The sequence below is a fragment of the Furipterus horrens genome, unplaced genomic scaffold (assembly GCF_987537825.1).
Source record: "Furipterus horrens unplaced genomic scaffold, mFurHor1.1.pri manual_scaffold_1, whole genome shotgun sequence".
Lineage (NCBI taxonomy): Eukaryota > Metazoa > Chordata > Mammalia > Chiroptera > Furipteridae > Furipterus > Furipterus horrens.
This window is the reverse complement of record NW_028327171.1, coordinates 158,253,002-158,268,248: the sequence shown is the minus strand read 5'-3', so window position 1 is coordinate 158,268,248 and position 15,247 is coordinate 158,253,002. Positions and strand designations below refer to the sequence as shown.

General features: G+C 34.5%; 1 protein-coding gene across 3 annotated transcripts in view; it reads left to right on the top strand.

The window, feature by feature from the left end:
- KCNH7 (potassium voltage-gated channel subfamily H member 7) overlaps positions 1 to 7,763 on the top strand; it is a 516,764-nt gene extending 509,001 nt beyond the window's left edge. For all 3 annotated transcript variants that reach the window (XM_090267694.1, XM_090267702.1, XM_090267686.1), the window contains 2 exons: positions 5,587 to 5,779; positions 7,412 to 7,763. In XM_090267694.1, the coding sequence (XP_090123820.1) occupies positions 5,587 to 5,779; positions 7,412 to 7,678 (460 nt within the window). In that variant the 3' untranslated portion in view covers positions 7,679 to 7,763. The remainder of the gene's footprint in view (positions 1 to 5,586; positions 5,780 to 7,411) is intronic.
- The last annotated feature ends 7,484 nt before the right edge of the window (positions 7,764 to 15,247 follow it).

Sequence of the window (15,247 nt, the reverse complement as noted above, 5' to 3'; positions counted from 1 at the left end):
GGTGGTTAGCCCAGATTGAAGTCATAAAACTCTGCTACTTAACTATGCACAGGATGCCTGGGTCAACTCATTTAAATTTCTCCAGCTTCAGTTTCTTTCTTTGACGCATATTTATCTGCAATGCCATTGTAAAAATAAAGATGATACATGTGGAAACTATATCTTACACAAAATAAAAAGTGTTGTATTTGCAGTTAGGTAAAATTTGATTAGCAATGAACTTCACTTCTATTATTGCTGTTTGTCTAGTTTATTCTCCTACTTTGTGTATATCCCTGTATTTCCTGATTTGGACCTTTCTTCAGAACTAAAATTGATATTTTGGGTTACCCTAATTGCCTTGTTATGTGTATCAGTCATTGTAATTAGCATGAGTCAAATATTACTAGAAACATTTGTTTTTCAATATATCTCAGGGCTGGAATTATAAAATTTTAAGGCTACATACATCTGGGACTCTTTGGTTTGCAATTGCCATTAGTAATTATAATTGTTATTATTTTATTACGGTGACTTTATTATTATTACTATTACTATTATTATTATTAGAAACTTTCCCACAGTCAATGTTTTGACATGTTCCCACCATCTGTATGTCCTTAGACATATTTCTTTTCCTTTGGCTTTATATTTATGATATTTTCACAAATACTTTATTGCCATACCAGCCTCTTTTGAAATATAAAATATAAAATCCAAAATATTACATCTCTACTGCATGGTCATCTCCAACAACCTTTTTCCTTCAATTTACTCGAGAAGGCAAAAAAAATTTTGAAGAGGGCAGCCCAATTCGGTCCTTAACTTTGTGGGGTGAGAATCCTGAGAAACTTTCTAAAATTGGATCTACCCGCTTAGCTTCAGCATTCTGTTCAAATATAGAACTGTGAACTTCTACCCCATTTGTCTTACCCAAATACACATATTAAGTACACAATGCAACAAAAGCAAATATTAATGCTCTATCCTGAATCATCCTTGCTGCTGCCACTGCTTCTCTGCTTTAATGGCCAATTAAACTATATTTGGGGTAAAGGTTCACATAAGAAACATTCTCATACATTTATATAATGTGCCTACAGATGACGTATTTGGGAAAATCACTAACACTTAATCCTAAAACAGTGCTTCTCACACTTTAATGTGCACTTAAAGCACCTGGGGATCTTGTTAAAATGCACATTCTAAGTCAGTAGGTCTAGAGTCGGCAGAGATTCCACATTCAAACAAACTTCAGCTTTGACCACGCTTTGAATAGGGAGGTGCTAGAGAATGTATATGCTTTTAGTAATGATTCTATCGCTTGCAAAACACTCAGAGCTATTTATCTGGGTGCCTTCACTATGGCACTGAGCACTGACCTCACCTAGTGTTATGGTATTTTCATGCACTTCCTTCATTTTTTCACACTAGGTGGTTAGTTCAGTCAGCATCCAATATCAGAGTCCATATTTATTGATCATCATGTCCTCACTTCACCTTCCTACCTAACACAGTGCCTGGTACATTGTGAGTCTTCAACTAAGCGAATGAAAACATTCATTTTATACAGTAGTGTAGCTATGCTGATGTTGGGAAAAGAAAAATAGTTTTCTCTCTACCTTTTGAGTTTTTGGCTGAGACCCCTTAATAAAAGACAAATTAACAAGGGAGAAACAAACATGTATACCTCGTGTATACACAGGAAATACGCAAGGAAAAATGAGTAACTTCTGAGGTAGCTTAGAATTCAGCATTAAATACCATCTCAATAGAGCAAGGGGAAGGGAGACGTAGGCCTCTTAGAGAGAATGAATGATTTTTAAGAAAGATGAACAGGTTCTTAGAAAAATAGATGGGAGGTCTGATACTTTGTAACAAAGTTTGCTTGGGTGTGGAATTTCCAGTCTCCTCTCCTGTGACAAGAGTCAATCGCCTCTGGTAGACAAAACTCCCAGGGAGGGACTTTATGACAACTGAGTTCATTTGGGGAAATCTGCCTTTAGGCTGATAAGGGGAGTTGACAGAAAGCTTCTCCCTGCATGTACTGTTTTTCAAGTGCCCACAGCTCAAAATAATCAGTGTGCTAAAGTGGCATATTTTGGGGTGGCATATTCTGGTATCCTTCAGTGACCAAAAAAAGTTTTAAAACTGGGTTGTTCTTTTCTGTTTTAAAAGCCAAGCTGGACTTTAAAAAAAATTCTTTGCTATTTCTCCTGAGTAAAGCAGATTACTTAGTCTCAGTAGAAGAATCCATTCCAGTGAAGCCAGTAGACCCTAGTCATAAAACATGAAAATATAATCTATGCCTAGTAAAGAAATTCTTCACTACAGTTCACTTTTGTTGAATGTCTTAGTTCAGGCTGTTATAACAAAAATACCATAGAATGGTAGCTTATGAACAACAAATATTTATTTCTAACAGTTCTGGAAGCTGAGAAGCCCAAGATCAAGGTGCCAGAAGATTTGGTATCTTGTGAGATCTAGTTTCCTGGTTCATAGATGCCTATCTTCACACTGAGTCCTCACAAGGTAGAAAAAGGAAGACAGCTCTCTGGGGTCTCGTTTTATCAGGGCACTAATCTCATTCATGAGGATTCTAGCCTCACAACCTAATCACCTGCCAAAGGCCCTACATCTTAATACCATCTCATTGGGGGTTAGAGCTTGACCATATGAATTGGGGGTGGGGGGAGGCATCAACATTTAATCAGTGCATTGAACTACCCAAAATATCAGATAAACAGTTAATAAAACAAAACCAAGTGTATGAAATCACTGCAGGGAGACTACCATCTTGACAGAGCCTACGTGGTATCTCAGAAGGGGAAGTAGGAAGTAAGATATTTATAGGATTTTGGAGTCTTGGCCTTTCAAGGTAGGGAACTGATTGGATATGGGCAAAGTTCATGATATAATAGATCAGAATTGATGGACACAATGAGGTAAGAATTTTAAAGCAAGTCTAGATAAATAAAATTTGTTTGATAAATACATTTGAAGGTGAAGTGAGTCCCACTCATGACAGCATGTCAAATAGTAAAACCCCACCTTCCAATAAATTTTACCTCATAGAGTCTATTCAAATACATAGACTCCATGATATAGAGATATTGTTTCTCTATATCACTGTTGTTTGACAAAGGTTTCTTAGGATTCAGAAACATTACCATGATTCTTGACTGTCTATTGGGGCTTGAATCTGCTTGTTGATGAAGTTTTTATAGCATGCTCTGTCCCCAAATCCTTTTAAATTCAATGTAATAAATATATGCAAGCCACTCACTAAATATTAAATGCTGTTAGCGATTAGATGCATTTTTACAGAAATATTTAAAGGGAAAACTGAATGTAGAATTTTTTTTGAGGTCTCAGAGGAGAGAGAAATTAATTCTGAATGGGTCGAATAAGGGAAGGTTTTTGGTTGCAAATTTAATTTGAGCTGGACCTGGAGGAGTGAAAAAAAAGGATGTACAACAATAAAATAACTAGTCTGCTCAATTTAGTTGACACCATAAAAAAAATTAGATCAATCTTATGGGTAACAAGTAGAGAAATAAACTAGTTGATAACTCAATTTTTCTTTTTTCAATGTGTGATTTTGGCATTTACAAGGCCAAATTTATAGCTATTGGTTTAGAAGACAATAAGCTCTATAGCTATACATACCAAATATATAAAACTGGTAAGAATAATGTTTCTCAGATGAAAGATTTGTAGTGTCAGTTAATATTAAAAGTTAAAAAGAAAAAAACTTTTCTTATGTTTTCCAGGTTTATTCTGTTCTCTTTCAAATCACAGGCTAAGTTCTCTTCCATAAATATGGAATGTATAAAATTGAGCAAAATTAATTTTGTGATTTTTAACATTTTTTGCTAAGATTTAGCTTTTATTTGCATTTTTCATTCAGGGACAAAATAATAAGCACAAGTCAGTAAAGAGTTAAAATAAGTGTTATCTAAAGAGGCATATGGTCCAAATTTTCTCTTCTTATATCCACAAAATTCCCTCATTTTTACTGCTGTTAACAAATGCATTAATTTAACTTAAAATGAAAATAAAATTAGCTACTTGTGAGTTTTGGGTGAAAAAATAATCAGATTGGTATTTGGCACACGAGATGGATAATAGAAGCCCGTGATTTTTTACGTTGGTTTGTTTCTTAAAAATCAGAGGCCCTGAACTGTAGATGGGAAAGAAATTTAACATTTAACAGTACTTAAGATTACAGAAAGACTATAATGAATAACATACAATTCTTGTTGTGAATAGGAGATAGGCAAAGTAAAATAAAGGTAATATAAATTTGAAACACACAAGAAATTATTCAGTTGAAACTATGAAAGAAATGTGCTAACCAAATCTCTTTTTTTATAGAGTTACCGTTCACAAGAAACTGAGCAGAGCCTGAGTTAAAAGAAAAGACAATCATTGATTAAAAATAGATTCTCAGTGTTTTACATTTTGAAATCAATAAAACGGAATTGTAAAAATGTAACACAATGTGCATGTAAAAATTAGTTTATTCTGTGTAGCTGTCTTTCTATTACTAGCTTATTAAATAAGCAGGAAAGCAATGATATTTATCAGAACCTTTAGAGACACAGAAAGTTAGCATCAGTCAGGAGAGAATCTCCATGCTCCCTCTCCTGTTCTTCTTCTTTAAAGCAGGGCTGTAATTCTGTTTGCTGCTGGTCATTTTGTTTGGGTGGCAAAATTACGCTCAGCGACTGATTTTGTCTTTGCCAGCAATTTATTTAACAGAGGTTTGCTCTGGGAATTATAGTTTCACAAGCCAATAGCATACAGGATAATATCTCTTAATATGCCAAATAAAGACATACTCCAAAACAATGATAGATTAATTATATTATTGTTCCAGGTGAGGGGAAGAAGGAGTGAAAGGCATAAAGTCCAAATTTAGATGAGGTACTTTATTTATAGGAGCAGGCACTTGGGAGAGGCCCTTGGCCAGCCAAGAGCTGGTATCCAGCTACCAGCACAAAGATGAAAGGCCCTTTTGCTGGAGCACATTGCTAGGGAACAAAGGCCCCAGTGTTGACGGACATTCCAGGCTTCTCTGAGAGTTTTCCCTCCAGGGACCGCTGTCTGGCTTTGCGCCACTTCCTATGCGCAGTGCCTCATGGAGGCAGGAACACACGTCCCTTCTCTTTCTGAACCTACTGCACTGTTTAGCTCCACTGCTGACCACAGCAGGAGCAAGTGTCTCAAACTCTTCAAGAGCTGTTTGGGTCAGCAAGGTGTCAGCTTGCCCATACCAAACTCTGGGACTATCCTCACAAAGTCTCAGTATTTATAGTTTAAATGTACCTGGGCCATCATGGCTTCTCCACATGTTCTTATCAGTGACAACACAGGAGACGATGACTTCCTGACACAATGTACTTCATTCTTATAGCAAAACAACTTCACTTCTACAACTTTGTCATAAACAGGTAGATTAAAACAACTTCACTTACGTCATAAACAAATGAATTTAAAATCGTATTAAACCAATACGCTATAGTTGTACAGGAATTTTCTCAAATTCTTTACAATGATGAACTACTTTGGGACTGTCTTTCCCCATTTCTGTCTGTCCTGCAGACTTGAATCCCAAATGACTGCTGATGTCCAAACCATCCTACAGTTGTTGCAGAAACAAACCACTGTGGTCCCCCCAGCCTACAGTATGGTCACTGCAGGAGCAGAATATCAGAGACCCATCAGCCAGCTGATGAGAACCAGTCAGCCAGGAGCATCCATCAAGACGGATCGAAGTTTCAGTCCTTCCTCACAAGTGAGTGTAGATAGTGTACAACCAGGGGTGTTTCTCAGAGTGTGTTTTAGGGACCACCTGAATCGGAGTCACCTAGGGTGCTGTGGAAAATGCAGATCCTCATCCCACTCTGTTAGTATTTCTGTGAGTCGGCCTGTAATCTGCATTTTACACAAGCTCCCTCCTGGTTCTTATGCTCATTTTAAATTTGAGAACAATGGACCTAGAAGAATTATCTTAAAACACTTTCTTTTTTTAAAGAAAAAGCTTTTTTCAAGAATTAGTCTCCATGAGCTTATATCTGGCAGAGAGCGTTGAAAGCTAAGGAGTAGGCCTGGGTCTGAAAAGCTCTTCAGAGGAAAATCTGTAATTTGCTCTAGAGACTAGATGCCGTCTTGGACAGTGTCTCAGGAAGGAAGGGGAGGAGAAAAGAGTGGGCTACAGAAGACCTGAAGTTCAAGAGCAGTCAGATTAGTAATCTTAGATATCTCTGCCCCACCCACCACCAGAGACCTCTAAAGTTTTTTTTTTACCTGGAGGAATAAAATGTCCTTTATTTTGCCTCTGAAGCCCTCCAAATGGACCCTTCTGAGTTATGTTAATATGAAAAGCCTAACTCCTTTGAAATTCTAGTGTGGGAATCATTCTTATTTACACATTGTGGTCAAATTGCACCTAAGAATGATGATTTAAATAAGGATTTACAAAACAATCATACAAAACTTTTTTTAAAGTTTGGTAATTTAGTGCAAAATATTCAGGGAAATGAAATGTCGACATAAGAAACATCCAAACCTATAGAGAATTTTTAGGAGTTCATTTGAGCCAAATTGATGACATATGCCAGGGAGCAAGATTTCAAAAGCTCTGGAGAATAACAGTTATGCACTCTCATTTATACATTTGCAGAAGGAAAATTATGCAATCTTTCTAAAATATGGATGTAGACATTAATTTATCTCTAGTTTTGAATGGCTAGAAAACATGCAAAACCATGCACTTGATTTTCTGTTTTCAGTGGATTTAGTAACATTTTCTAAGTAGGGATGGGTGATTTTTTTTTTTTAATAGTTCATTTTTTGTTGTATTTTTCCACTGCCACTTTCTCCCCTATACCTTCAAACACCCCCACTTCTCTGCCCCCAGTCACCACACTGTTGTCCAAGTCCATGAGGTTTTTGTTGTGTTCTTTGTTTTGGGTTTTTTTTTTTGTTGTTGTTGTTGTTTTTTGTTGGATCCCTCCCCACCCCCACCCAGAGCTGTCACCCTGCTATCTGTGAGTCTGTCACTATTTTGCTTGTTAGTTCAGTTTGGAGGGTTTTCTTCCTTTTTCTTTTTTCTCCTAACAAATCCACGTTTTCTATCCCAGTTTTGTCTTGAATTTTGAAGTAAAATTCATCTGAAAAACTCAGTGTAAAATAATGTAAAAAAAGAAAATTTCAAAGTAAAACTAAAGATCTTGTAATGATCGTTCAAGATTACCTAACACCCAATATCTAATGTATTGGCCCATCTTTGGGAATGGAAAGATTGGTTAATACCACTATCAAAAACAGATTTATGGGGAAATAAAAAATATTTAGATTTCATGCGTTTAATTTTAGAAATCTGTCCACTAAATTATAAAAACACTCTTTCCTTTCTTTCTATCAGTGTCCTGAATTTCTAGACCTTGAAAAATATAAACTTAATTCCAAAGAATCGCTCTCAAGTGGCATGCATCTGAACACAGCTTCGGAGGACAACTTGTCTTCGCTTTTAAAACAAGAGAGTGACCTCCATTTAGAGCTTCACTCACGGCAAAGAAAAACTTACCTCCCTCCAATCAGACACCCTTCTTTGACAGATTCATCCCCAAGCACTGTAGCACACTTGGGTCTTCATAGGCATGTTTCCGATCCTGGTCTTCCGGGGAAATAATCATTTTGTACTATTTATTCCACATACAATGTAAGTGCTTTTAATGGCTGTTTTCCTTTTTGTATTTAAATCCTCTCTACTTGACTCAGGGGCTCAAAGGTACCATTATATGCAAAAGTACTGTATAGTTTCCTAAATTGAGGCTTGTAAGGCAAAACTGAGCAGTTAGAATGTAAATAGACATATGAACTCCTTTGTTCCAAATGTTAAAACTGCCAGCATCTCAAGGCACCTTTATTTTTATTTTTAAAATCATGTGCATGTTAGGCAACTCCAATTTCTCTTGCATGGAGATTCTTATTTACTGCTTTTACTAAATCAGTACTTTGTTATGAAAATGCCTTCAATTAGAAACCAAGGGATAAAATTGTCCATGGATGCAACTCAGATGATCCTCAACTCAAGGAAACTCAAGGAGTAAAAAGGGAACTTAGTCACTTTGGGGAACACACGCTGTTCTGTATCAGGATGTTCGTAAGTACATTCATTGCATCATACTGAGAGAAAAAAAATGCAGTTCTATAGTTATAAATCCCTGGCAATATACTTAGCCATCTCCAAATACACGCTTATTGGCAAGCATTAAGGAGGACAAAAGGGCCTTTCTATTTCAAATTCTGCCACTAACTGCCTTTATAAACTACCTAAAACACTTTCTACTGGCACATTTCCTTGAAGGATCAGGAACAACGTTCTCCAATTTTTTTCTTTTGGGGAAGTGGGGAGGGAGAATGACTGAAGAGCGACTGACAAAAACCGATACCCCCAGCTTTCTTCTGATTTATATTTTAGGCCAATCTTGAATTTGATCAAAAGAGAGAGAGCACATAGTTTTCCAAAAACTGCAATTTTTGTGGATTTGCATGGCAAAAGTAGCTATTATTAAGGATATGTTGTTCTATGGCTTTCTAATCCTGTGGAAAAACAATGTGCATTTACTTGCCTATAAAGGAAATTCACACACAGAGTAAAATTTTACTTTCATTGGCTTCTTCACACACATTTGCCAATCAAAGATTAAATGAAAATTGATTACATGTGTTTTGGGCTGAATACATATACACCCCCAAATATTGGAACATACAATGAAATAAATTTTAATATCTTCAACTGTTAGATTTTCTTTGGGAGAGAGAAGCCTACGCCATTCATAAAATCAAGGTACAGAAAAAACTAATTTAAGATTCTGGTTAGTCAAGTTAAGATGCTTTATTTTTCATTTCACTTAAGCATAATTTTAAACATTATGGGCTGAAACATTATATGTATTTCTTCTAAACAAAAATTTTAAAATTCGTTTAAGTTTTCTTAGTCCTTTACTAATTATTACACTAATATATGTTTAAACAAACATTATACCTGTGCACATTATTAGACTAATTTCTATCTCCCTGGATAGAAATATAATCTGAGGGATAGAAATATAATCTACTGATTTACCTTTAACATTTATACTAATATATTAGTGTAAAATACAATTTAAATTTACAAAAACTGTTGCACTCTTGAAAATTAAAGTGACCTTAAAATTCTCCCCATATATTTTTAAATGATCACATAAATTGAAAATCTGTGTGAGAAGCAATCTGTAGGCATGGGCATGTTAATCCCTGCTTAATTTTTGAAACACCAAAATGTGATGAAGTATAGATATCAAGATCACCAGTCCGTTCTATACAAGGGCAGTAATTTTAATCAGCTTCCCAATCCGTTTGGTGTTACGCAGATAGAAATTTGGGGACTAACTGATGCTTTTTATATCCCCATTTAATGAGTATTTGGGGTTGTTTAGCAGGAGAGAGAGAGAAGACTAACTGATTCAGAAGATGATTTAGGAATTTTATTTCCATATTTAGGCACATTTTTTGCAGCTGCTACAAATTTCATAAGGATTGCCAGCTTAAACTCTAGGGAAATTCGGAGTAAATTTACCAGACACTGCTCATTTGTAGGGAGAGAGGATTTGGCAGGTGAGGAATTTAGATCTGATTGTTTGATTAGTGAATGCTTCAGCTGCAACATTTGGTATGACATGCATAAACTCCAGCTTTCCACATAAAGCTGCTCTACTTCTTTATAAAAACTAAGCATAAAGGAATGGGAAGATGGGGAACAATGTGCTAGCATCCAACTTGTTTAAATTACAGCATGACACACCCCTTTATTTTTTAAATCCTTTACATAAATTTGCTTGATATTAAAGTCTAAATCAAGAGTCAGGATTAGGAGCATTACTTCCCACAGGATATTGGCTTAAAAAGAGCCTGAATATCAAGAAGCGATTACTCAGGCATAAACATCAGAAGATCCAATGGTTAAATGACGTACAGGTGACCAAAACAATTACCTTAATTTACAAAGTTCATCCCTTTGTCCCAGCCAAAGATCTAATATCTAAAATCACTGTCACTTTCCCCATGGGTTGTAGCAAAAACAGTCCGACTCCTCCCTCCATCTGAGTTCTTGCTGAAAGCCAGGTTTAACTCCTGCAACCAATAATAAAAGGCAGTAATGCAGCTGCTCTCCCTTTATGATTAAAAGCACTCCTGTAACACCTTTTGCTTTCCACCAAAAAATGTTACCTATTTCCAGGCCCAAATAAAATGCCATCTGAAATCTAAAGTTTATTTGGGTTAGATATTTCATACTGTTATTAATTTAACTCTCTGCGCAGTTAAAACTTAGACTTATAATTTTACCCTCTAGGGGAGTCCCATGCTCTAATTAGTTAAGAAGAAAACCAAGAATGAGCAATGTTGAAGCAATGGTTTTCCAGGGTTTTAGCATTACGAATCATTCATTCCACAAACTTAGGGAGGCAGGGGCACATTTGGGACTGCATAGTTTCTCAAGAGGTCATCACAGCTGACCTTTCCAATTCTCCTAGTCAGGAGATGCAGAAACCAAGTCAGGGGAGAGTGGCATTTGTTGTCAGGTTTAATATGCATCTATAGAGGTTGCTTACAAGATCCTTTTGGAGGTTGATCTCCAGCAATGGCTCCAAAATGCCTTAAAAGAACAATGTCCTTATCCAAATGTTAGTTTAAGACCCCATTATATATTCTCTAAGAATAAAATTTATCACCTTATCAGCATATCTAAAATAATTATTTCCTCCGAATCCTTTCCATGGTAAGAAAAAAAATTGGTAGATCTAGTTGCTGAAAATGAATTGCTATACGTTTAATCTATATTCCTTTTACTTCCTGTTTTTATTGTTTTTAAACTGAAAATAATCACAACTGTTAGTATTTAAACTATATATATTTTTCCATGCTGACATTACATTGTTTGACTGTACAAGAAAACTCCACACCATTCCATTATCCTTATTTAGGAGTAAAATTTGAGGATCAGTAATCTTATAATTTACTTCTCAGTTTCATCAAAATGCCCCCATAATTACAAGTTTTTAACTGCCAAGACATTTTTTCCCAAACATTAAATGATAAACATACTGAGAAATCCCTCATTTTTATCCCATAGGTACCTACTGATTTTAACTAAAGGCACATTACCTCTTTTTAGCTAAAATATGCATTCTACAATTTTGATAGAAAAATGTGTAACAGAATGTTTGCCAGTTAAATAGATTTTAAAAAATAATCTATGATCACTTGAAAATATCAGTTGTCTGATATAAAGAAGCTTACTTGCATTGGTTAAGTAGTAAGTACCTTGAAATGCTTTATAGGTAATGAAACACTCTACCAAAACACATACTATTTCCTAGTCTTTATGCACATAATGTAGCATGAAATCATGACGCTTTTGAAATACTTTGTGCAGAAATATTTATTTTTCAGTAGATATTTTCTTCAAAGATTGGTATGTGGTATTGACAGTGTAACCTACTTGCACAATAGTTTTGCAATAACCTTCTACAAATAACTGTAAATATAAAAAATGTAAATTTCATGTAAAAATGATTGCACATTTTGGTAGCTGAAAGTGTACAAGTTGTACTGAAAATATAGCATATATACATAATTTAAGAACAAAGCATATAATTTCTCATCTATTTATACATGAAAATTCAAGAATTTGTAAAAGAAATTATTTTGGGGAAAAAGAAAGTAAATCTCAATAGCTAGGTAGCGGTACTTTCATTAAAGAAGCCAACTATTTCCAACATTTTCCTAGGCACAGTACTAGATAAGGCATGGTGGTGCTGATGTATTTCATGAAATCACATCATTGTAACAGTGCATCCAGTTTCACGGAGTTCCACTAGGACACTAGTGAACTGCACTGAGTGATAAAAGCATTACATCGAAAATTAAAGAAACAAAAAAAATTGCTATTACTGCCAATCAAGAATACAAGTCATTTACTAAAACATTTGATCATTTAAAATTTGATGGCTAAAGAAGCTTAAACTTACGTTTGAAACAAAATTGTTACAGTGTATGCTTGATTGATTTTTCATCAAGAATGCACCCAAATAACATTATTCTCATTTGCCTAAGTTTCATACATTCTTAATTTGCCCCCTAGCATCATTAATCTGTCATATAAGAAAAAAATCAAACTTCAAGAAAATCTTTTAAAGAAAATCTGTTGGTCCTGATGTGGAAATTTACTAAGTTAAAGACTGTTTAGTGGTTTAGATTCCTGATCATTCATTTTTAAGACTTAAAAATCCAAGAGAATATTTCCCTACTTGATAAATGAAAAACTAAACCAAATACAGATTAGCAGAGTATTCTATTGTTATCCATAGTGAAGCTGATTAGAAAATGAGACTCAACGTATGAAAAAATTTAACATTTAAGAACTTGAAATCTCATAATATAAATTTGGGAGTACTGTAATTTATATAGCTTTGGGAAATGAAATATGCATCCAAAAGTTCAGTTAATTCTAAAGTTATTTTTAAGTGGCCTGTAGTTTTCAAAAGAATATGGGTCTTTAGTTAGTCTCTAGAACAATTATACTAGTACTGCTCAGGTTATCCTTTGAAATTTCAGTAATCATAGCAAGATAAAATATGATTAAATACAGCCAACTAAAATGCAAATGACTGCATGTATCTGTAAAGTATATATATTTTTATGTTAAAGAAAAAAGGTTGGACACACCCACACACACGTTATCAGAAGGTACCAGTTCTTGGCATAGCTTTAAATGATGACCTAGCTGAAATCTTTATTTCCTGTAATCTTTCCAAATTGCCACCATCTCTGATGTTGCAAGTGGTGCACCTTAAAACGACAGGTAGTACATAGGCAAGGACCTCCTCAATCCCTAACTCTATGCACATCATAGTTATGTATGAGTGCTGCCAAGGTCTACTTACTATGTATTCAGACATAAAGCACATCTCAGTTTTGAATGCTCACAAATATACAAAGCCGCATATTTCCAAGCTACTTGGGTAAAAGGAATGTAGAGTAATATAAGGCTCTTCTTTCATTTGCCAGTAAAATACCTTTTTTAGAAACAAGTAGAAAAAAAAGACACGGCAAGAAATAGTCAAAAGCACAAGATTTCCAAGTATTCGAGTAACGAGTCAATAGTCAGAGAGAAATATTTAAAATTTCCCAGTTTTGTTGAAAATTTTGTGCTCAGTATTCTAAATTACTGGACATTTTAATATAGGTACATTATGGTATTATGACCTTATTCTAGATCACAAATATTTTAACAGTATTCATTTAAAATCCTTTCTACATTCATCACTGTAAAAGTTCAAAATGGATTTTTTTCTGCATCACTTAATATTATGAAGTCTAGACATACTCTTAGATACCTTAGTATTGTACATTTCAAAGTGCTTAATTTACTACGTATGTGACTGAATTAAGAGCAAAAGAATTGTGACCTTTTAATACAAAATTAAAACAAAACATCATGGTTGAATTATAAAGTTTAAGAAAAAAGAAATAATATGCTAACCTGAAGTGTTAGGTTTTACTTACTAGATTTTTCACAAATCTATTCATATTAATTTCTCAGAAAACTGCTACAAATAAGAAAAAACATCATCTATAAAGTTGTCAGACATAAAAAAGGAAAAGCACATTCCTGACAAAATTTTGTCCAGTTTAGTAACGCCACAAGATTACAAGCAACCTTGATGTGTATATTTTAAAGAAAAAAAATCACTAATTGATGTCTTTGTTTTTCTTTTAATTCCACAGGTTTTAAACATTAATAAATTCTTTCTTCCAGTGTAAATGTCTTTTCCAAAAACAAACATAGCTTGACATTTTTATTACTTTTTGTTTCCGAATGCATGCTTAAATAGATCAAATGACCACAGTCCTTAAGATTACAATTAAAGCGGACCAAATTAACATTCTAATAGTATTGATTTCCCCTTAATGTAATTTAAAATGTGTAAACTGGCACTGGAAATAGAAGTGGAATACTTGACATTTCATTATTTGGCGGTTTTTTAGGTGTAAGTGTTGCTGCACTGTTATTTTAACTGAAGCATCTCATGTATGTAACAGATTTTGTATGATACAAAACTTTACAGCAAGCTGTTTGAATGTTTATTAAAAAAATTCTCAAAATGACATGGAAACATGTTTACTGTATAAATAAAAGCACTTAGACTTTACGACTGTACATTATTCAATTTACATCATAAGAAAACCAGGCATGAATTAACCAGTACAAACTACCATACTAACACATTAATACTCCAGTCATGTTCATCATAAAACTACTTAATTTTTACTTCAGTGATGTCAATTTACATCAATTATTTTAAAACATCAAAAGCCTATATTGCATTTCAGTATAAAAATCCTAGTAAAGTATGCCCTATGACTAACGTTTTTATAAGTTTATCTATGTAATGAAAGTGCAAAAGAATTGTCTAACAATAATGTAAGATTGGCTGGCATATTATTTTTGCTAGTAAAAGGGGTCCTGTGTTCAAAAAAGTTTGAAATAAACTGGGTCAAATAAAATTAACGTGATTTTATGTATCTTGGGCTTTATCAAGCTCTGTGAAGGGGGTAACAATTTCCAATGTCTAACCATGGAAACTCATTCTCACAGACCTCCTGTGACCAAGTCACAGGATCACCTTTAGAAAAGGATTAGAGCAGTGATTTTCAACTGTTGTGCCCCCAGAATTTTTAAAACATGTACTACTTGCCTATTTAGTAAGGGGCACTAACCTCTTTTCCCTTAGATTGTCAAGTAAAAAAATGACAACAGCCAAAATAACAATAGCTGTCCAGTGGGAATGAATCACAATTATACCTATTTTTTTGCCAGGCCCGTGCCACAGAATTTTATTAGTTTGTGTATCATGAGATGAAAAAGGTTGAAAATTGCTGTTAAGAGGACTGTGTAGAGTTCTAATACAAAGTAATATTATGTGCCCTTTTTAAAGTTTTACCTCAAAGAAGAGCCTCCTGGTAAGGAAATTACAAGCGACCTCAGAACAGTACAGTAGCTTGAGCACCTGTCAGCTGGATGTTGAGGTTCTAGGCTGCCGAGTCACATTGTCGTCCTTATTCAATGTGAATGACATACAGTATGCTTACATTAGCTTTTTCCTACAACACTTCTATTTAAAATTCTTTATTTCTTATGTTTCAATTAATT